The 24,246-nt window shown below is 41.7% G+C and overlaps 1 protein-coding gene across 23 annotated transcripts in view; it reads right to left on the bottom strand.

The window, feature by feature from the left end:
• The window catches only part of NRCAM (neuronal cell adhesion molecule), a 267,353-nt gene that overhangs the window by 55,165 nt on the left and 187,942 nt on the right, over positions 1-24,246 (bottom strand). For 13 of the 23 annotated variants that reach the window (XM_078060012.1, XM_036084016.2, XM_078060007.1 and 10 more), the window contains 8 exons: positions 19,092-19,292; positions 16,935-16,952; positions 14,257-14,362; positions 11,815-12,011; positions 10,342-10,464; positions 4,615-4,785; positions 4,047-4,103; positions 2,164-2,275 (listed from right to left, as the gene is read on the bottom strand). In XM_078060012.1, coding sequence (XP_077916138.1) covers positions 2,164-2,275; positions 4,047-4,103; positions 4,615-4,785; positions 10,342-10,464; positions 11,815-12,011; positions 14,257-14,362; positions 16,935-16,952; positions 19,092-19,197 — 890 coding nt within the window. In that variant the 5' untranslated portion in view covers positions 19,198-19,292. Of the gene's footprint in view, positions 1-2,163; positions 2,276-4,046; positions 4,104-4,614; positions 4,786-10,341; positions 10,465-11,814; positions 12,012-14,256; positions 14,363-16,934; positions 16,953-19,091; positions 19,293-21,998; positions 22,278-24,246 lie in introns of those variants that run through there. The other 10 variants (XM_078060013.1, XM_036084020.2, XM_078060010.1 and 7 more) reach the window with 4 other exon arrangements.

Raw genomic sequence — 24,246 nt, 5'->3', positions numbered from 1 at the left:
AAGGCTTACTATGAAATTAGTGATACTGAGTTTTTTTATCAGCTAGAGTTAAAAATGCAGAGAAAGAGCTGATATATATATATATATTTGTGCCCATGAACTTTTGCACACATTTCCCTATCAAATGGAAGAATTTTGATCTAGTGACTTTAGAAGATTTTTATGAGGATAAAATAAAAATCCACCGGACACAAACATTTACTAAGCACTGAACTATGGACCAAGCACTGAGTTGTGTGTTGGGAAGATAAAGACCAAAAAAAAAGGCCTAGGAACCTCAGGAAGATCACAATATTTGTCCTTAGAAATGCAAGTGGGATTAATTGGTTGATTGTAGAATTGCTTCTGGTTTGTGTAGCTGAATAGAAATAATTGAACATATTTCTTTGATGAAATAACTTCTAAAATAAAATCTGCTGTGAATATAAAAAGAGGCAGAAAATGTAAAATCATTTTAAAAAGTGGAAGATATGAGACCCATGTGGTATCTAATAGCATATTCCGGTGTTTTTTTTTTTAATCAGATAATCTGCACCTCACATGATCTGAAGGTGAATGGATCATGGGGATAGAAACATGAGGTCAAACTAAGTCATGGATTGTTCTGGAAGCCTGCTTAGTATTCCACTGAACAGTTGTTAAGAATTAGAAATATTTTGATTCTGTGAGTCCTCCAGCTACTGGTTTGTAAATGCTAAGAACCCCCAATATTAGTTTTATAACATCCCAAGGTTTTAAAAATTCTTTTGGAAGTTTTATGCAATTTCCAAATATCAACCATATTTTAGTTTTTACGTAATAGACTCTTCACAGGAAGGGGAATCAGAAAATTGTGAGAATGGGTATCTCTACTCCCAAAAGGTTGGAGGTTGATAGATTAAACTACTTTCTAACACCATGATGACGAAAACTGCAAGGGTTTGGGGTTTGTTTTTTAATTCTGGTGGGAAGGATACATACTTAATACATCTTTAAAGGGGCGTTTTGCTAGTTTCAGTTACTTGAACTGAGTAGTGTGTGTTGTGATTCCCTGACGTGACCAGCAGAGGCCTCCACAGGTCTCCTGCAGTAAAGCCATTCCTGGAGGTCAGTTCTGGGAAGGATCGAGAAACTGTTGCATTACCAGGTCAGGACATGGGATCACGACAATGTTTCTGAGACTCCATTCAATGTTTTCAGCAAATGTGCCCACATCAACAGTACTTGCTCGGTGCCAGGGCTAAGAGGGAACGATGTAGAAACTTGCCACTGATGTGCACCTAATTTAACAGTTGTCCTGAGGCATCTGCAAAGAAGCTAGGCTTGTGACCTGCCTACAGGAAGTAGTGGGAGGGACAGAGTGCCTGTTCTGAGACTAGACCCAAGAGCCCTAAGAGGCCGTGCATGTGCTTCTGTTGTTAGGAGAATAAGCCAGGGCTAGATGGCTGGAGGAACAGGAGAAACTCAAGGCCAAGAGCTGCCCCGCGAGCAGCCGGCAGACCCCTGGAATTGTGAACCCTCAGTGGAGCTGCCCAGCAGAGGCATGAGCAGGCTCACCCTAAAACATCCCGCTCTAGCCCGTTACAGCAACTGCCCTGCGACCTGCGGACGAATGATTAACGATAAACAGCTATTGTTTTTAAGCCGCTAGGTTTTGAGGTTGTCTGTTACATAACAGGAGCAAAATACTACACCCTAATTGTAATCATAGCAACCATAAGGTGACTACTGATACTTATTTCAAGAGGAACACTATTATGAGAATAGTTCAATAATAGGAGATTCATACGGCTTATTTTTGAAAACAATTATCACATTTTTCTTGATGCTTGATGGAATTAGTTAGTATAAGACAATGAGTGTTGCTGTGGTATCAGCCTCTCTTCCGATTCAGCAGGTTTCTGTAAGAAATGTACAGCAAGACAGAAAGTGCAGGGGCGCCTGCGTGGCTCAGTCGATAAAGAGTCTGCCTTCGGGCCCAGGCTCCTGGGATCGGGATCAAGCCCCCAGGTTGGCCTCCCTGCTCAGCAGGGAGTCTGCTTCTCCCGCTGCCCTCCCCTCCCCCGCCCACAGGCTCATGCTCTCTCCAGCCAGTGCTCTCTCTCTCTCTCTCTCTCTCAAATAAATAAATAAATAAATAAATAAAATCTTAAAAAAAAAAAAAGACAGAAAGCGCGAACTCACAGTCCCTCTGCAATGCATTCCAGCGAAAGGACATTCCCTCTTAATTCTTCCTTATGACTGGCATTGCCTTCTGGAGTTAAAAAGGTTGGTGGCCTCTCTCTATTTGATTTTGCTGCAAACAATACAATCATATGGATTAAAAGTTATGAATATGTATTTCTAGAAACACAGTTCACTGCCTAAAAATCTAATCCCTTTCCAAAACTACTTAACACTGTGACATTCGTTAAACTGCACGTCCACACTCTCTGCCTTACAAACATTGCTCACTCAGCAACGGAAACGATGTTGGTTACAGTAAGCACTAATACGAAGGACTATTTAACTCTTGTGCATTCCTTTAATTTGGGTTAGGTTTTTATGAATTTTTGGTGCTTTGGCAAATTTTCAAAATGTAGACATAGAGGAAAGTCACATTATCAAACTACCCAACTCTTAAAATTAGTGCTCGGGTCAAAGTGAAAATTAAACATATCGCGGAAGATGTTAGATTTTTCTGAAAGCTATGACTATGGAAGCAGGCAGTTTGGTTTATACTAGGGACAACATCATAGTCAATTCCACTGACTAATCATGGACATAAATCTGTGGGGGATGTCTAAATATCAAGACCCCCAAACTGCAAGGTTTATGGAAAACAAAACAAAACTAGAAAGTTATTGACAGAGGTCTGGCAAATTGTGTGCCATACATTAAGAATAATGAATGTTAAATAAATTGAACTTGGTTTCCTCAATGAAAAAATAAAGAGGCCTCAAGTCCGAGATCTCAGGGAGGCCCACGTAGGCTATCTTCCATTTTATGGAAACCTTGTTTAAATGTGGCCTTACCTTCTAATGGCCTCTCAGAAAAACGTGAAGTAGGAATTATACCATCTTATGCATTATCTATTTGATGCTCACCAAAAGTGAGTGAAAAGGTAATATATGAATTATTCTCACTTCTCAGAAGAAAAAACTGAATACCAGGGAAGGTATTACTTGAGAGAAATGAGAATTTTCCTAAGACTTTAGAAATTGTGGAGGAAACCTTACTTCTCTGAAATCACTTTGGGAATGGTTTTGAGACCCATCTTTTTCAGGATATATTAAAATCAAATAGTAAGGCAGAAGTTGTGGTATGCCTACTCTGGTCATTGATAGTACCTTAATGTTTTTTACTTTATATCTCAAGGGTAAAAAATTAATACCGCAGAAATTCTGCCTTAGAGATCATTGAGAGGACCCCCATATCCAGAAACCACAATTTTCATTGATAGACCTTATACTTGAAAGTCACATTTCCCTTAAGGAAACCAAATTCTTTTCTTTTTAAAAGGATAAAGTAAATGCTCTATTTTTAAAAAGGCTATTTCTACTGAAGATAGTGACTTGGTTTTAAACAAAACTAAGAGAAATGCTATTGCTAATTATATGACACTGATAATGTCATGTGAGAACAGATGGGAAATGTGATGTTTTACTATCAAAATCCACTTGATGTTAGTTGCTAACGGTTGCTAAGACTGACGAGTTAGTATTCTAGCGGGTTAATGCACTCTTATTTGGTTAATGAGAAAAGTTTGTGAACAAGACTAAAAAATGAAAAATATAATTCTAAACATACATGAAAGATTTTTTTTTCCAAATCACGGGAAATGGTGCTTCACATGAAAACAGTGATAATAATTTTTATTACTATACATACAACGTGCAAAATGTTTTAGTGACAGGACGTAAGCTTATAGCTAAATTTCATAGAAAACACACATTCGTTCTAGCGGTATTAAACATGGAACTAGGACTCTCATGAAGAAATTACGTTTAACAGCTATGGAGGTGAAGTTAGTGAACTGAACTCTACGATGAAGGAGAGGAGTATCAGCTGCAGTGACCGTAACTCACCACTATAAAACTCAGTGTCATTCAAATTAGCAGCTACGGTGTCATTCAATTCATCCACTGAAATAAACAGAATATTATGAAGAATGCAAAAAGCAGGGGAGAGGGTACTGTAAAAAGGTGTCGGGCAACAAAAGCAAACGTATATAGCTATGCTGACCAAGTGCCATCCCTAGCACGTAAGCCCAGGCTTTTACATTGTACCTGACTAACTGACTGACTGATGACTTCACTCAGCCACCCAGCCAGTAATATAGGGACACAAAACTGAAGCTGTAGGGCTGCTAATTAAAGGCACGCTGGGGCATAAAGCACACGCAAATGCTCCGGGGACCAAGTAGACCCAGAAAGTTACTGTGGAAACAGCAACAGTGAAACCAGCAAAGAATGTAAAATACAGTATCTAGGTTATGTGTGCTCTTTATCTGCCAACACGTCAGTAACTAGTCACGGGTAGTTTCCTGATCAATGAACTTGTGTACTTCAAAGTCAGTAGTGTTTACTAGTTAACATATCTTAGGCACACTTGTAAACATCATTGAAAGAGAGAGTCAGGAGGCTGAGCTCTTACCTGAAATCACCTTCACGGAAATAGGTTGCTTCTGCTGTATGGTTTGAGTATGATTAAATCTGGCATAACAGATATAGTCCTCACGGGTATCCTCTGGGAGAACATTGGAGAAGTAAAGGTCTCCGTTCAGACCTTGAGAAACCCTCTCACTTTGTGGAAGTCTCTGAAAGGCTGGAGAAAGGCAGAGAGACATCCAGATGATTCCATCGCAAAGTGGCCACTTTCCCAATGACCAAGACAAATGTATCTACTAATAGTTTTGTGAACTTCACCAGAATTTTTTTTCCCCTATAAAGCTCTTCAAGTAAAAGCAAGTGACTGTAGAAAAAAACAGCAGGACGCATGAAAACTACAGCTGCACCTGCCAAACCCTAATTTCTCTGGAGTGCGGGCAGAGGTGAGATTAGAATCATACAGTCAAGTGTTGTATTAAACAAGTGTAAACAAACAAAAAAATGCTTTACAAAAGAGTTTGTGGCACTTTTCCTAATATTTAAGTTAGTCCCTAACTGTTAAACACATATACACATGTATCTTGGAAAATGCGTTAAAAAGGGTTGTCAGGCTGTTAGGTTGGCTTGTGTCCACATGCTCGGTCAGACACACATACGGTGAGAGCACCTAACTTCAAACCAGGTTCCACGTGAGGCGCCCGGCATCTCAGGCTCCCTCCCTGCCTGAGCCCGTGGCCTCACTGAGGAATCGGGGAGCACAAGGAGGCCATTCGCAACAGCGAGTGATGATGATGGAATGCTGCAGATGAGCCCCTCAGAGGCCACCCCAGCCCAGCCTACCCCCACTCCACGATTTTTTTCTTTCCTTCTAACCTACGATGTATTTTTACTTGGCCCGTGTGTGCTTTATTGCCCGTCTTCCTGCACTGGGACTTTAGGTTCCAGGAGGACAGAGAGGGTCTGCTGTATCCTTGAACCCATGCAGGGCCCTTGCTAGGGGCTCCGTGATTAAATGAAATGAAAGTCAGCACTTTCCAGGTTCATGCTTCACAGTTTACTTCCCCTCGGGTCCAGTTAAGGCACTGTCCAGCCTCAGGCACTGAAGGAAGGCTTTCTAAGTGGATGGAGGACTTGGGGAGCGGGGGACACTGATCTATGCATGAATTTACACTTGGGGGGCTAACATACATTTTTTTTTTTAAGATTTTACTTATTTGACAGAGAAAGAGACAGCGAGAGAGGGAACACAAGCAGGGGGAGTGGGAGAGGGAGAAGCAGGCTTCCCGCTGAGCAGGGAGCCCGATGTGGGGCTCGATCCCAGGACCCTGGGATCATGACCTGAGTCAAAGGCAGACACTTAACAACTGAGCTACCCAGGCGCCCCAACATGCATGTTTTAAAGCTTCTGACTCAATTCCCGGAGCCCTAACTGAGCATTCTGTGCGTCTGAAGTGAGAGAACGAGGAAACCTGCACACTCCAGCAGCCTTGGGGCTAGGCGTTCTGTCTCCTGGAGGATTCTCCAGTCTGAGCCAAGCAGTGGGCTCCTCCTGCAAAAGGCATCCTATCTAACACTACATGAAATGCAAAATTGTGGTCGAAAGCCTGCAGCTCCTTGGGGCAGGGAAATGTGGAGCCAGAGCCTGAAAGAATGCAGGTTAGCCATGTTAGCCAAGTTCTTGGCCACGAGGGGGGTTTGGTTGGTGGTTGTAAATTCATGATTATAAGCCGTGAATGCCTAGAGAAAGGGTTGTTTTAAGAATAACTCAAGAGGCGCGCCTGGGTGGCTCAGTCAGTTAAGCGTCCGGCTCTCGATTTTAGCTCAGGTCATGATCTCGGGGTTGTGAGATCAAGCCCCACGTCAGGCTCCATGCCGGGTTTGGAACCTGCTTGGGATTCTCTTTCCCTCTCCCTCTGCTCCTCCTCACCCCTGCTCTTGCTCGCTCTCTCTCTCTCAAAAAAAATAAATAACTGAGGAAAATAATGTACACTTATTTAATGAATACAAAGAGTTAAAGATAAGTATTCATTTATTCTCTTCGGAGTCTCGTGCTGTATTTTATTATTGATGGGTGTTGGTAGGTCAAATGAAAGGGAATGAGGCTTTAAGAGGGTGGTAGCACTTTGCTCTCTGAGATCCTTTGCCTTACACTTAGAAAAAAAAATGTATGCAGATAGGAAGAACTTGATAATGTCATCTTACAACAAGAATGCTACACAAATCTGAAAATTTTTTTTGTATTCCAGATGCAATTTCATTTGAAAGGTCCAGATGATTTGCTAACAGCCTAAAAGGTAGGTAAATGACATAGCCCAGCAGTGCAATACGGAAAACAAAGTTACATATTCAGATGATTCTGAAACTTTACAAGTATTCGTCTATGTATTAAGTGAAAAGGTCATCATTTCTGGGTAAGAACCAAGGACCAAACACTGAGTCTCGTTTTGGCAGTGACATTTGGATACACCTCTCATTTACAACCGATTCGCTATGTATTCTTTCAAAATCTGTTCAAAAGCTGTTATGCAGTAACAGGAAAATATGTTTGCTCATTGATTCATTCACATATTTATTTTTCATTTCTTTGTGATACTTTCTCTGAACATTTTTCCATATAAGAGTCACAAATGGAAATTAAATATTCCAGCGAAATTTTCTCTTTAGAAATGTGAACAGTCTGTGAATTCAGAGGAAATCATGTCACTGAGAATAGACTGTATTCCCTACAAATATTTTGCATTCCTTCCCACCAGTCCACCTAAACGATTCTTTTCAAGGTCAACAGTGATCCCCGTGTCGCCAAACTGAATAATTGTTTTTCAGTCAGCTCAGAAGTTATCTGATCTTTTGAAACAGTTGATTGTTCTGTCTTCTTGACATTTTGCTTCACCTTATCCCAAGGACACTGCTCTGTCTCTGTTCTCTTCCTCGCTCAGGGACTGCTCCTTCTCATCTGCTTTGCTGGTTTGTCCCTAAGTTCCACTGGGTGGCTCCGGATCTCCACATCCCAGGCTTTGCTCTACCCCCATACCACTTCAACCCCCAGTTCTCTCACCCAGCCCCTGGCTCTAGGAGCACCTCTGCTCTACCATTCCTGCATTGCTGACCAGAGCCCGGCATCTGCCTTCCAAGTCCTGCTGGGCACCTCCTCATGGCTATCCTCCAGGCCTCCAGGCCTCTCGCCTCCACAACCCTGGTTTCCTGGTCTCCAAGCAGAACCCCAAGCTACCTCTAAGATAATATGCTAACCTATTAGCAGAGGAGGAGAGGCGGCAACAAACAGTTCCCTTAAGGATAGTACCGGTGTAGACAGATGTGAAATGGCCTAATGGATGACTTTATTCTGTGTGCTTCAGTTTCTGGAAAGATGACAAGATGCTCCACATTACTAATCATCAGGGAAATGCAAATGAAAACCACAGGTTTAATTACCTCACACCTGTCAGAACGGCTATTACATATAAGAAAAAATAACAATAATGAGTGTTGGTGAGGATGTGGAGAAAAGGAACGCTCATGCACTGCTGGTGGGAATGCAAGCTGGTGCAGCCCCTCCGGAAAACAGTATGGCGGTTCCTCAAAAAGTTGAAAATAGAACTACCCTACAATTCAGCAATTCCACCTTCTGTGTACTTATCCAAAGAAAATGAATATACCAATTTGAAGAGACACATGCACTCCATGTTTTTTGCAGCATTATTCACAATAGCCAAGACAGGGAAGCAACCCAAGTGTCCACCCATAGATGAATGGATAAAGAAGACATGGTATATAGACAATGGACTACCACACAACATTAAAAAGAATGAAATCTTGCCATTTGCGACAGTATGGATGGACCCAGAGAGTATTAAGTGAAATAAGTCAGGCAGGGAAAGACAAATACCACATAATTTCGCTTATATGTAGAATCTAAAACAAACAAACAAGAGACTCACAGATACAGGAAACAAACCATTGGTTACCAGAATTGAGGAGGGGTTGGGGGATGGGCAAAATAGGTGAAGGGAATTAAGAAGTACAAACTTCCAGTAATAAAATGAGTAAGTCATGGGATGTACTCTACAGCACAGGGAATAAGTCGTATTGTAATAACTCTGTATAGTGACAGATGGTAACTAGACTTGTTGTGGGGATCATTCCATAATGTATAAAAGTATGAAATCACTATGATGTACACCTGCAACTAACAGGACATTGTCAATTATATTTCGATAAAAAACATATAAAAAAATAAAAAGTAGAATGAATAATCGGACATGCCCCATAGAGTTGTAAAAAATTGATGAGATAGCCCACGTAAAGTTCTCAGCAAAGGGACTGGCACTTCATAAATGCCCAATAAATATAAGCTGTTGTTGGAGATTAAAAAAAAAAAACAATCTGAATGACAAAAGGTAACACATCCCAAATAGCTTGAATCCCTGCCCCCAGCCTCGGGATTCTGCTGTTTCAGGAAACGGTGATTCCGTGTTGTCAGCTGCTCAGTGTTCAGCTCTGGAGTTATCTTTGGTTGCTCCCTCTCACGCCCCCAGCGCGATCCCAAGAAATCCTGGAGGCTCCACGTCCGCAATATATCCAGAAGCTTTTTGTTCCCACCTGACGGTCACGACCCAAGTCCATGTCACCGTCAGCTTCTGCCTGGATTTCAGCAGGGGCCACCTGGCGGTGTCCCTACCCCGCCTTTGTCCCCTCTGCAATCCACACAGGAACTGCAGGAGGGCTAATGCTAGCTGGTTAGGTCCAGGTATAGTCACTCCTCCCGTGTCTCCCCGCTTCATTCACAGCAAAAGCCAAAGCCCTCTGTACTGAGCCCCGGACTTCTCCGACCTTGTCTGTCTCCCTCCCGCTGGGTTCCCGCGGTCCGGCCACGCTGCCCTCTGGGGCTTTCCAGGCACTAGGATGCTCCTGCCTCGGAGGGCCTGCCGGTTTCCCTTCCACCTGGACATTTAGGGGCCTGCCTTGCTCTCTCATTCCTCTAAGTCTCTGCTCAAAACGCTGCTTATTTTTCTTTCTTTCTTTTTTTTTTAAGATTTCATTTATTTATTTGAGAGAGAGAGAGAGCACAAGAGTGGGGTGAGAGGCAGAGGGAGAAGCAGACTCCCCGCTGAGCAGGGAGCCTGCCGCGGAACTCGATCCCAGGATCATGACCTGAGCCGAAAGGCAGACGCTTCACCAACTGAGCCACCCAGATGTCCCTGCTTATTTTTCTTCATAGAACTTATTGTCAACTGACGCCTACTTTATTTATTTATTTATTTTTTTAAGATTTTATTTATTTATTTGACAGAGAGAGACACAGCGAGAGAGGGAACACAAGCAGGGGGAGAGGGAGAGGGAGAAGCAGGCTTCCTGCGGAGCAGAGAGCCCGATGCGGGACTCCATCCCAGAAGCCTGAGATCATGACCTGAGCCCAAGGCAGACGCTTAACGACTGAGCCACCCAGGCGCCCCCTGACGCCTACTTTATAAATGCATTGATTTCTGCTTCTGTCTTCACCCCCAACTATTCCCACTACGTAGAATATGAGCTCGGTGGAAGCAGGAAATTTGGTTTCTTTAGAGCGGTGCCTGGTATACAGTAGGTGCTCAAGAAAATCATGTTGCTTATTTCATGACATGTTATTTATTTCAGCGAGCATTTCTTTTTTTTTTTGAGCATCTCTAAAACACCTTATAAACATTTTTATGAATCATGAGAGGTAACAGTTCATTGTGACAGCAAGTAATCATAAGAATCTTGAAGACAGAAAGTTCATATTTTTAAAACTTACAATTATCCATCCAGAATATTATAGGTGGTGGTAATCCAAGAGGGGGTCTGCAGGGAAGGATCAGAGACTGGCCATTTCGAAGTATTATTGGTTCAAGTTTTTCTTTGGTCCACAGCGGTGATCCTATGATATAAAATAATAACTTCTAAGTTATTTCTGCATTGAAAAATAAAAGAGCACTAGAAAGGAAGACAAAATAAACTTTTGGGGGGAATAGTAATTCAGAATTCATGTACATTAAGACAACAAGAAAATAACTTTTAAATCCAATGCTAAAAAAAATGATTTTTATTCACTGCCATTAATAGTATAAATGCTGACACAGCAATTCCATGTCTAAAAGTTTGTATTATTAAATAAATCATTAAGAAGATACATCATAGGGGTGCCTGGGTGGCTCAGTTGGTTAAGCGTCTGCCTTCAGCTCAGGTCATGATCCCGGGGTCCTGGGATGGAGCCCCGCATCAGGCTCCCTGCTCCGCGGGGAGTCTGCTTCTCCCTCTGACCCTCCCTCTTCTCATGCTCTCTCTCTCTCCCATTCTCTCTCTCTCAAATAAATGAATAAAATCTTAAAAAAAAAAAAGCATGCTGCAGTGTGTAAAAAAAAAAAGAAGATACATCATAATTTCGCTACGAGCGTGTTCTTTACGAAAGAATGGAAGGCACTAAATGTCAAAACGTTTGTTTAAACGAATAATTATGCACCTACACTTTTGAGTGTCATATAGTAAGTATACGTATGTAGAAGATTGATATGAGAATATACATGATACGTAGATAAGTCAGAAAAGGTTATAAAATAGTACTTCAGAATGAGCTCGGTTGGAACACATACACGCAAATCTGCCTAGAAAATGTGGAAAGAGCAGTGGGCACTTGCTTGAATGGAAAGAGTCATGAGTAAATTTTTCAATTTCTTTTTTGTTATTTGTAATTTTTTCCCCAATAATGAACACAGGTAATAACAAGTTTTCAAAATGACCAGAACTGCAAATGGCTATATTCTTTAAATACATGCTCTTTAAATACAAGTTGTTGAGAGGACGTGGGTAGTGACTACTGCAAAAAGAGCCACAATTATCTCAAGGTAGTGAGGTCCCTCTATTTCCAGTGAAACTTCGAAACAAAAATGTTAATTACCCATTACCCATTTCATACTGAATTTATTTCCATCGGGCTGTCGGAAATTTGCTCATATATAAGATACGTGAGAAATTAATAATTTGATCAATTCGGGGAAGAAACACTTTTCTTACTCCTGGTGTTTTATTCTGGACTTGCATAAAAGACATACTGGGTTGGCAAAGCATTAGGCTAGTGGAAAGGAGCAAGAATTTTCAGGCAAAACAAAGTGAGAGTACTGGAATCAATGGCATTGCTTTCTTGTAATAGTATCTAGATGAGGTCACAGATGCTGAGTCTCAGAGCCATCCTTAAAAATAGGGTCCTGTTTGGTGGACAAGTCCCACTTACTGGAAGGACGGACAACAATATTATTAGAAATTGCCGCTCCGCGCTCGTTCCTGGCTGTGCACTGATAGACCCCTTCGTAGGTCTCTGCTTTCCCTTCGCTCATGATGTTGATTGTGAGGGTTCCTGAGCCGGGCTTCATGGTGACGAGAGGGTCCTTATCTATGTCAAAATGTGTCCCATTGCGGGTCCAGGAGAAGCTGCCCAACACATCAAGCATTAAACTTGTTAACAGTCCACAAAAACAGGATGACTTCCTCTTTCACAAATTCCTAGCCGTTTTGTAGGCTTCTAGAGATAATGATTACATTTTAATATTCAGTGAAAGAGCAATGGGCTCCATACCTAAAATGTTTCATTGAATCAGAGCTTAGAAAAAAGGGCTGTAAGACTGTTTAATCACAGACCTGTACCTCTGAAACAAATAATACATTATATGTTAAAAAAAAAGAAGAAGAAGAAGATAGCAGGAAGGGAAAAATGACGGGGGTGGAAATCAGAGGGGGAGACGAACCATGAGAGACTATGGACTCTGAGAAACAAACTGAGGGTTCTAGAGGGGAGGGGGGTGGGGGGATGGGTTAGCCTGGTGATGGGTATTGAGGAGGGCACGTTCTGCATGGAGCACTGGGTGTTATGCACAAACAATGAATCATGGAACACTATATCTAAAACTAATGATGTAATGTATGGAGATTAACATAATAAAAAAAGAAAAAGAAAAAAGGGCTGGCCATACATTTTAAGGTACATGTCTTCATTTAGAACTAGCCGAAATCTGTCTCAAGGAAATCAGGCACACAAATTGCCTGTCATTTTTCAAAGAAAATACAGAAAGTAGGTCTCCGAGGCACGTTCTCTTAGAGCTTTATTAGCATTTTTATTGTAAACTCCATTGTTCACAGAGTTGATAACCTGTCTATAACATTTTGCTCTGGGCTGAAATGTGACAAGAAAGGCCTTCCCAGGTACCGGTACATGAGTGCGTTTGAAAGGGATCAGACCAGTTTCAAGTTAGCAAAATGCAAAGTGTAAGTTGGGGGAAGGGGGTGAGAACGAGGTCAGTGGTGTTTTCAATGTTGGCTATTAAAGTGGTAATTCTCTATAAAACACATTTTGAGAATTCTCAATTCTAGAAGAGATGATTTCGTAAATTCCTCAGGAAGTATTTCAAATTGTCAACTGCAATTCTTCTTTTTCCGTTTTATTTATAGAAAAGACTGCCTGGAACAGAAGTTGTGGCGCTCGCGTAATGAAATACTTTATAACTAGTCATAAATCCACAGTGGCCACACTTATACAGAGGCACGGAGCTCTAGACCTCACTGTGTTTTGCCCACCCACTGGGATTTCCCTTCCCACTCCTTACCCTGTGGCAGTGGTTGTCCCAACATCTCGGGGCGGGAGGTGGTGGTAAGTGGGAGCTACCGAGGGAGAGAAGGCAGAGGCCAGGGATGCTGCTAAATATCTGCTAATGCGCATGACAGTCCCCGTTCCCACAACAAAAAACTATCTGGCCCAAAACAGTAGTGCAAAATAGTAGTGCAAAACTATCTGGCCCAAAATAGTAATCCTGCCTTATAGAGAGTGGCAGGAAGTGTCACATCAGTGTGAACCTGAAGGGGGACTCCATGAAATGACATCACCTTGGGGCTTGGGTGCTAGAGGTTTCTAACAATATGGCAGAACATACTGTTTTGAAGCAAACCTCTTCAAAGGGTGTTTTTGATATACTTCAGTATTTAGTACCAGCTGATTTTTTTCTCAGGTGCCAGTTTGTGGTAGTTGGGTAAGGCTGGCAATAGACAGACTTGGAAAAGAAAGATCTAGAGACTTTCACTTCTTTATTATTTAAAAATCCACACTACTTTTAATAATAATAATCCAACTCTCCAAACTTCCCATATATAACTGCGCAAGTGATGGAGCATGGGCTGAGTAGTAGCGTGGAGGAGCATTACCAGGCATCAGTCTCCCATCTACAACATCTATTGGTTGGACCAGATAACCTTTCATGTCCCTCCCACCTCTAAACTTCTGTGCAGTGCTCACGCCAGGATCCATATGGAGAATCCTCAGTACTGAGCCCTGCCAAGTCTGAAAATCCACTCAGGACTATTTTACAGACCTCTACAGAGCAAGGAGGGATCTTTGAAGCCATCAAGTTCAACTTCTTTATTTTATAGAAGAAGAAACTGAGGCCCAGAGAAAACAGGTTTGCCCATGTCATAAGGGCAGTAGAGCCCTTAGAAGGCTTTCCTTCACATCTCCCTATAATTTTGGAGCATTTTGCAGAAGGGTGTGAGTCCAGAAATGCAATCAATTATCTGGGTGTCTAAGAAAAACAATCTGACTTCAATTCATCAGAAAGACAATAGGCAGGACCTATCACCATAATACCAATGTTTATGTTCAGTTCTATAACAGAGCAGAAAGCACACCCACCTTGGAGGAGGTTTCCCTTTGGCCTCACACTGGATTACGATATTCTCTCGAGGGTCAATAATGTAATCTTTTGGAGACTGTTGAGTAATGGTTGGAGGCTGTACCACTTAATTGTAGAAAGAAGAACAGTGTAAAGAAATCACTTAAGATCATAATAAAAATCATTCTTTCTATGTCAAAATCACTTACCCTTGACTGACTGTGCTCCAAATGTTTTTAGCAATTTCAGTGGTGGCAGCACATATGTTACTAGATTTTTTAACTAAAAGTCTCCTAAAACTTTGAAGTCAAAGCACAACTTCCTTTTGGTAACTTTATAGGGATTCACAGAGCCCATTTCACCCCCACTACAAGTTTGGGAAAATAATTACCAATACAAGCTTAATATTAAGACCATTTCTCTTCTGATGTAACAATGAGAAATTCCTGTGATTTTTTTGGTTCCAATGATGCTTTTCAATAAAATTTAAGTTATGAGGCAAATGGGCATTTCTTAGGAAAGAGTAACTGACTTATAGTTTATTAGTGTGCTAATGTAAATTAATATATGTTGGGAACAAATCAATTTGGGAAGTTAGCGTTGAAAAGATGGGTAAATTAGAGACTGGGCATGTCTTATTAGAGCCAGGAGGTAAGTGGCTATTAGCAGCAAAGATAAAACAGTCTCGTTTAGAAGATCAGTGGAACTGGGAAGTGCTCGGTTACAGGAGACATTTCCATTTTGCTCTTCAAAGTGCTATCCGATCATTTATTTTCAAATCCTATGGAGAAGAGAACCAAACTCTCCCGGTAGAAGCCACCGCCTTGTATAACTCCAGGGAGAGCCGTTCACACAGACCAGGGTTCTCAACCTAGGGTCCCCTCGGGGGACATTTGGCCATTTCTGGAAGCAATGTTGGTTGTCACCCTTGGGGCGGGAGGTGGTGTGGCATCTGTCGGGTAGAGGCCAGAGATGCTGCTAAACATCTTACAGGACAGCCCTCCCCCTCCCCCAACAAAGACTTATCTAGATCATTTAAGCTTTTCCCTTTCTGCCCATGCTCTGTGCTTTGTGAAACCTCCTTCACCTGCCAACCAAGCATTTCCCAAAGTTTACTAATCGCCCTCTGCTCTTGTCTTTCTTTACTGTGGTTAATCGTTGCCAGGGCTAAATGTATCATTTCCATGTCTGATGGCCTATAAAGCAGCCAACATGATTCTCTTCACTTGTTTGGTCTTCTTGCTGTCCACTACAATGGACACTAAATGCTGGCTCTGACCATCCAAATAACACCTAAAGCCCAGATCAAAAACAGAGCTCATTCCTGTCATCATTTATTATGCACCTAGTAACTGCTGGATACTCAACAGTACCATTTACCCCCTCCCTTTAGTGAGAGCCACCCCTGTCTCATGCTCCCGCTCGGCCGGCTGCCCTTCCTAGCCTCTGCCACCCTACAAAGAACCCTCAGTCTCGAGGCCCTGTTGGTTCCCTGTGCTGGGGAGCACCTTGGGCTGCGGGTCGAGAACCCGCCTGATTCTTTCTTACCAGCTGTGAGACTTCCAGCAAGTTTCTTACCTTCTGGAAGCCCCACTTTCCTTGAAGGGAAAATGGGGTTTAAAAGTGGTTATCTACCTTCTAGGGCCACTGGGAGCAGTAAATAAAAGAATCTGTGGAAAATTCTTAGTACGTGCCACTACCGTAATGGTTCAGCGTGGGCTCTGTGAAAATTATTGTCATAATCATTTTTATTTGGGCCAGCTTCATCTTTAAGTGATCCTTTAGGCTCTGGGAGTATAGAGTTTGGGATGATGGAAAGAAGCCTGGAATTTCACACCCGAATGGTGGATCCCCAGGTGGCGGGTGGGGGGACTGTGAGGAGTGCCTCAGTCCAATTCCTTATATTTTTCTGCGAGTGACAGAGGTGCAAGTCTGGTGGTTTCAAACCCAGAAATTCTGTTCACATGTCTGCCGCAGAGCTAGTTAGATGCCCTCCTCTAACTGTCAGGAGTCTACTGTCTACGGGCACCACTTTGAACAGTGCTTAGGTCACCTGGCAACTAACAAACGCTTTGAAGAAGTAGGGGGGAAAGGTGATTTTACATGATTTTCCTGGTTAATCCAATCTCAAAGGATTTTTTCAAATGCCCGAAAACTCTGTTTTTGAGCAGAAATTTCTGCTTAGAGCAAGCCCCTCAGAAACGGTGTAAGTGGGGGCTGCTTAATTGTCTTTTGCTCGCTTCAAAACAATATTCAATCTCACCGGGCCGTTATACTGCTGGGATGCTAGCCTACACCGTCCTGAAGAAGTTTGGCGAGGCACAGTCTGGAAGATACCGGAAGACATGCCTTGATGCCAGCAAGCATTTAATGGCATTTAGACCCAGACAGCCATTTTCTTTAAATTTTGTGAATTTTCTCATTGAGTTACATCAGATGCGAATAAAGCTTGGAAGTTAGTCGAGCAGCATACTGGTAAAAGAAAGAGTAATACCTGAGTCTTCAGAATTCATGCAGGGCATATATTAAACTTGCTTTCTTGGTATTTAAATGAAATATTTAGCCATAGGAAATGCACATGCTCAAAAAGACGTTAGTCACAACTCCTAAAGCTGTGCATTCAATTCACAGTATTAATTCAAAAACAAAGACATGGTCAAGTTTTCACACTGCCTAATAATTACAGAAAGACACTTACAGTCTTCAAGAAGTTTTGCTTTTTCCCCATCAATATCAGCAGGTGAGTGGGCAAACAGGATTAAAGAAAACCAGATGTTAGTAATAAGAACGTTAGCACCCTGGAGATAAAAGGGGCATCTTGTCTATTTGGTTTGACCTAAAAAACCAGTACAGTGAACGTGGAAGTCGTGAGGTTGTAAAAGAAAGACACTCCCATTATGGCTTTGTTTACTCCTGCAGCAGCCATCCCACATAAATATATGGAAGAACAAAAGGAACGCTTTCGGCAAAAAAGGATTCTTCCAGGACTAGGAATGGCTAATTCCATTCCGTACATGTGCGGGACAAGTCATTATGTTCAATTTGAAAAATAGCTGAAATCTACAATTAATGTGAGTTGTCACATACTGTGTCGTGTCTGATCCTATTATCCCAGACATCACTAGGCCCATGGTAATAATACCTAACAACTGGACATCACTACAGTGCCAATGCTCCATCTGAGCCAAATGCAATACCAGTGTTGGGTTTTTACATTTCTATGGTTAATCTGCAAGTCAGTAATTGAAGTTTTCAGCTGTTAGCATATTTCTACTTCAGAATTCCTCCTCACCGAGGGGTTGCTAGTACCCGCGCCAAGGAGCAGCTCAGATGGACTGGGGTGTAAGGAACAGGGGCGGGGAAGAAATTACATTAGCATGCAATTCAAATGATTCTGCAGTGCTGCCTGTCATTACTACTTGTAAAGGTTAATGCACGAGCGCCTGGGTTGTCCGTGACTTTCTTTTCATCATGGTTATGCCTCTTCTCCATTAGCAGCGATAATTGAGTTAGCCGTAGGTGACAGCTTCCCCCTGATTGTTAGATTGAGCAGTCAGATTAAGGGAGAATATATTTAACACAAGAGAGAACAAAAGCCCATTTCTCTCAAGTGCTTTTGTCTCTCTTCTTTATACTTGGGCATTCCAACTCCAATGGGCTTAACCAATCATACATTTTTTTTTTATGGAAATTAGGTCAAAGAATATTTTTTGAAAGGAAGTAAAATGTTGCATTTTATTGTCCTTTAGATGATAAATGCATAGCAAAGGAAGTCAACCAAGTGTGGGGCAAACCACATCTCTCCTTAATGTCTGCCCACTGGGACTTGCAACCTTCTTTGGCAAAAAGAGACATCCCAACAATTGAATAGCCCCAGGAAAGTGCTATCTTCCTTGCACCTTGGAAAGCTTGCCAAACAGATGTTCTATTCAGGAAGCTAATGGATTTAAAGAGGTCAGGCAGATCAAGAATAAAGGATGCATCTGAAGTACCGTCATTGTCCAAATCTGAAATTCTGCTTTCCACTGCAAGAGTAGGGATGAGGTGGAACCCAGCATTATCTTTCTTTTTCACAACAGGCCACCCAGAGCAGGCAGACTGCAGCGTATACTTTCCCGGTAGGAAAAGGGGTGGGCTCTGATATAGTAGCTGTTGCTGGTTCCATTTTAAATAGTGTTTTTGCCCATGACTTGTTTTCTTCACAAAATTTTACATTTTGGTCTTTGATCACGTTTTTTTTTTTTTTTTAAACCAAAGATCTTTCTCTAGGCTTTAGGTAAGATACACATCCTAGATCCAGACTCATAATGTAAAGTGAATTTTGCCCTGTTGGAATAGAGAGAAATGAATTATGGGTAGTCTGGGGATACGGAGGGGCGTGGGGTTGGCTGAGAAACCATCCCCCAATCTTTCCAGACCATTCTGAGCACGTGAGGGGGCGGGGGATGGAGTAGTGGGGAGGGGACAAATGGAGAAGTCTCCATGACCGTTTCAAAGTGATTCGTATAGTTTTCTCGCAGGACCGCTTCTATCAAGAGTCGCCCGTTGGGAGGACCAGGGCAGCCCACAATTCGCTCCTTCTCCACCGCTGCCGGGCCCCCATGGTACACAAAAGACACCTGAGGAGGCAGAAAGATAATGATAGGGAGGGGGCAATGGTCTGACCGGTTCAATGGCCATTTCTGTGGTGAGACTCTTTATAAACACCAGGTGCTGTAGGTAAAAGCCAAATTAATTTTGATTAGCTTTTCAGGGTCACACAGACACCTTCTCCATTCACACAGCTCACAGTGATGGGAAATGCTGGGGAGGCTTTGACTCCCGGGCTTTACAGCTTTAAAACGTTAATACTTACGATCAAGAGGTACGTCCAGTGCGCTAATCATCTGGCACAGGAAGAGAATCAGGGGCGCTCTGCCTGCAGATAAGCGCTTCCTTCTCGGCATTTTTTTAAGCTGCATTAGCTGAGCTCCTGCTGAGACCCACAAACTGAATTTCCTTTTCTTCTTTCACAAAAGATTTGCGTGCAACGTTTAAATAATTTTCATGCAGGGAACTGAAAAAGGAGAGATCAGAATTATAGTGTATTAAAAAGAAGGAAATGAGAGGAAGTCCGCTGCCCAGAAAATCAGTTCTGTATTATACATGAACTCTAAAACGGAGCTAACTTTTTAAATATTTAAGTCTCAGGACTAGAATAATCATTTATTCATAAATCAGCTAAAATCAGGTCAGAACGATTTGTAGTGATGTCAAGCAAAATCTGTCCACACTGCCATCCTTACGGTTTTCCCATTTTAAATATCTGCATTTATATTAGAGGCTACCATGTCATTCCCAATAGAAAAAACTTGGCATATAAATGGGTTAGAAAGTGTGAGTTTAGAGGAAAGGCCTAATGGCTTCTCCGTTCTAGAAATTATCTTTGGGAAAGTCCAGGGCACTGTTGCAAATTTGCTTCAAACCCCAAACACTGATTTACCAGCTGAACCACCAGCAATTAAGGCCTTTCCCGTCTCTCACTTAGACCAAGGCAGCAGATGTCCTGGGGTGCCCAGTTCCAGGCTTTTCTCACCAGTCACCCTCTGAAACTGTGGGATCTACCAGATAATGTTCAGTATAGCCTTAAACAGATAATAGAAAAACCTCAGTGATCTGGCCTCAATTTATCCTACCAACCTTATTCCCTCCTGTTTGCATAAAGCTATTTTTTGGTTTGCTGGTCTGTTTGTTTCTCTCTCTTGGGTCAGTCCTTCAAAATGCCCTGAATTTTCCCATCTTCTTGCTTTTGTCTACTCGATTCCTTTTACCTGGAATGCCCTCTCCACCATATTTCCTTATCAAAGTCCAATTTATTTCTTTATAGATCAGTTAAAATGGAAACATTAGCTGATCCACCAAACTAGAAGGCCTTTCGCCCTCCCCCTAAGAGTTCCTGAAATTCCTAGTTTTAATCATGATGTATATTATATAGATAGATACAGAGATAAATAGATTTTTGGGGGAGGGTATGCATGCTCTCTCCCTACTCCTTCAGGCAAAGGTGATGGCCTGTCCCACTTCGGCATCCCTCTCTCGTAATACCAACACAGTGTGCCTGGCACATGGAAGTGTCCACCCTACATGGAAGAGCATGAGCACAAAGCACAACGTAGACCTCTGTCCCACGGCCAACTCCTCCCTGGAAGGAAGCGTTTAATCATGTCTTCTCATTTTATGAAGACAGGTGGGGGTGACCAATGGCTCTCCTGAGAGGACAGAGGGATGTTATTATTACAGACTAGGGCAGCTCCCACAGCTTAATTACTGAATGATTTGTGTGATTTTTATTATTTGTGTAATTGTGTATTTTGATACTACCCATCTTTCCCACTAAGTTGAGAGCTTCCTAAGGGTAGGGACTGTGTCTTTACTGTTCCCTATTGTGTTCCCAGAGGCCACAGCAGTGCCTGGCACATCGTAGGGAGTACATAAATATTTATAGAAAAAAAAGAAAGGGGGAAAGGGAAAAGAAATGGATATTTAAGATTGTTGAAGACGAGGCTGTATTCAGATAGGCTATCTGACCATAGTCTACCTAAAGCTGTGTTTATATTTATACTACTGGGTTTGAAAACCAAACCCTTGTCTATATTGTCAAATTAGTTATCCTCTCATGTCTGTGTGTGGAAGAGAGCTTACATGTATAAAAGGAACATGAAACAATGCTGATAACATGTTTTGCTAGCAATTGAGTTCTGATTTGAACCGGATGGCAATTGCAGTTGGGATACTTCCTGGTAAACAAATACAAAAACAGGACTTACTAGGCTAAACATAGACATTATATGTACATAAATATTGTTTTCTGAATGAAACATCCATATTCTGTGGTTTAAGATCCGAGAAATTTGTTTTTCCGTATTACAATATATAAATAATCATGTCCATTAAACTTGGAGAGGCTGATACAGAAGCTCATCTATTTCTTTTTAAAAAAAAAAAAAGATTTTATTTATTTATTTGTCAGAGAGAGCACAAGCAGGGGGAGTGGCAGGCAGAGGGAGAAGCAGGCTCCCCACTGAGCAAGAAGCCCCGACACGGGGCTCGATCCCAGGACCCTGAGATCATGACCTGAGCCGAAGGCAGATGCTTAACCAACTGAGCAACCCAGGCATCCCTCATCTAACTATTTCTAACCAAAATATACACCAGACAGTCTTTCTATGTGTGCAAAGCATATCTTTATCATTTAATCAGATTTATTTAGGTCTCTCGTGATTTTTCTGTTGAAATGCGAATTCTGAATTTACACATGAGCTTCAGGGAAAATACAAATAAATGGCACTAAAACAAGTTGATGTTACATACTAGGCATATGGAGAGAGAACTCCAGAATCAAACACAGTAAACAAATGGCTCACCTGCCTGATTTCTGTATCAGGCTAATCAAGTGCATCCCATCTACGTGCCTAGCTTTCCGAAGAGGGGTAGGAGAACTAAAACACTTCCTAAAAGATGTACTGATAAATTGCAAAGCCCATAACATCTTAAGCAGCTACACACAATTTCTAAGTTCTTAACTGATTGTTTACTTTGCCTGCATGCCTTAATCATTCATCCTTCCCAATAGAGAACACTGTTAGTTCCATATAAAAGGAAGTATCATTCCACCTGCTTTACCTTTTCAGACTCTATAGGGAATAAGATAATGCCATTAAATCACAGTGTCGCCTAAAGAAAAAAAAATTCAAATTTCAAGAAAAATTGAGAAGGTACTTACTTAAGGAGACACGAGTAAATCCTCACAATGAGAGGAGGTCATGAACTAGATGTAGTCTTTCTTCAGAAGCCGTAAGCTAACTGCACCGATAGCCACAAAATTGTCTCCGGTGTAGGTTCTGTTTGGGGAGGACAGAGCAACTGCCCTGCCTAGCCTCTGACTGCTGCCCATGGAAAATCACCCACTCCTCCTACGTATGTCATCAGAGGTGAAAAACTCAGTGCCTAAGGACAGCATTAGGTCCCCAGCACTCAAAGTGAAAATCAAATATAGCTACAGAAAATTGAGCTCTCTCTCTGTAAGAGTGATGTGCTCTGCATGTCTCACAAAGAAAAACCACCACTTCCACGCTCTCAATATTGATGTCAACGCCCTGCCCAGCAAGGAGCCAATCTGTCTGGTAGTCTGCCTTGCAAAATGTTGGTCATTCTCTCTTACCCGAGAATCATGAGTTAAAACTAAACTGTTTATGCAATTACATTAAATGAATGGAGCCCCAATTTGAAATAGCAGCCTCATGTTTAGTCAGGGCTAAGGAGTACATTAGTGCCACACAGCTTGAAATTTACAAAAAATCTTTGCATGGACATTTTATTTTTTTTAATTTTTTATTTTTAAAGATTTTATCTATTTATTTGAGAGAGAGGGAGAGCATGAATGGGAGGGGCAGAGGGAGAGTGAGAGAGAGAATCTCAAGCAGATTCCACCCTGAGCAGGGAGCCTGACCCAGGGCTTGATCCCAGGACCCTGAGATCATGACCTGAGTGAAACCAAGGGACAGACACCTGACTGCGTCACCCAGGCGCCCCTGCACAGATATTTTAAAGCATGCTCAAACGAGACAAATGGTAGGTCCAAGTTCAGAATATAATTCATCCTGATACTTAAAACCAGATATATTGTTAAAATGACCCCAGAGTATTGATAAACAGAAAGGCCTTTTAATATTTCCCTTCACTGAACTCCACTCAAAGCAGCTCTTCGCAAATTACCTACAGAACCTCTGCAACAGAAGGGAAAGGAACATCTCCCTTCTTCAGTAAACTTTTCATCATTAGAAAAGAAATACAAGTCAAGGTTCCCTTATTTCTTTTTGCCTAAAGTTCATATTAATCATAGAGCCAATGTTCCCCTGCATTATTTACCATATATTTAAAAAGAAAAACCTGAAGTTTTGACAAAGGATTCATATTAAGCCCAAGAAACATAGCTCTCCTGTTGCTCACTTAAGAAGTCTTGTCATTTGAAAGAAGATAAAATCTTTGCTTTTCTTTCAAGTGAAAGATGAAATTCTTTAATTAAGAAAATATATCAGCTCGTTTCCAGAACTGGAAGGCCATGTACTACCCACCATTTCATTCTGGTCTGTTTGTGCTTTTCCGCATTCCAACATGGGAGGTTCAATGCTGACTGTAACATGATCTATTCTCTAAGCCAATAAACAAATATGCTTATGTGACTGGATGCTCTTGGGCACACTCATTATTGCTTTGGTGACCCATCAGTGTCTGGCCTCACTAACTGCATGTGACATTATCTTGACTATGAAAGGTGTTCATTCAGCTGTCAACTTGGGGATGGTTACTTTTTCTATTTTGTTAAATATTTGCCATTAAAATGAGCACATTAATGTCCATTCTAGCTCATGCTTGCACTTTTCAATCACAGATTTCAGAGTCTGAGACTATGAAAGGAAGATCAATGAGAAATGGACAATGGCTTTGCATAATTAGCACATCAACGAAGTCACACTTAAATCTACACAACTACATTACCATGAAAACACCTCAGGAAAAGTAGTCTGGGGTTATGTGCCAGACAGAGATTGTAATGGTCTCTTCAAATAACAAGCTAAACTTTGTGAAACACCAAGGAACATGTTTCTAATTTGCCCCTAGCCCAAAGGGATGTCCCATAGTAGAGTTTCAACAAGGCACTTGGTAGCTAGAATCGAGAATAGTACATAAGGAAAGGTGGATAATTAGCAGATGATTTTATTGAAATAATAGATGATAGAACACATCTTGATAACAGTTCAAATCTTCATTCCTCAGAGCACTCTAACTGGTTATTTTATTTGATATTCATAAAAACTTGAGAATATAGGACAGCAGGTACTGTGCCCATTTAATAGATGAGACAGGGAAAAAAATCCAATCACAATGGCTATTATTCACTGAGCACCTTCCATGTACCAGGAATGAAACTGAGCTTGCTCCATGCATTCACTTATCTCATCTCACCAATA

The sequence above is a fragment of the Halichoerus grypus genome, chromosome 12 (assembly GCF_964656455.1).
Source record: "Halichoerus grypus chromosome 12, mHalGry1.hap1.1, whole genome shotgun sequence".
Taxonomy (NCBI): Eukaryota; Metazoa; Chordata; class Mammalia; order Carnivora; family Phocidae; genus Halichoerus; species Halichoerus grypus.
Note: the sequence above shows the minus strand (reverse complement) of the source record. Positions and strands in the feature narration are given on the sequence as shown.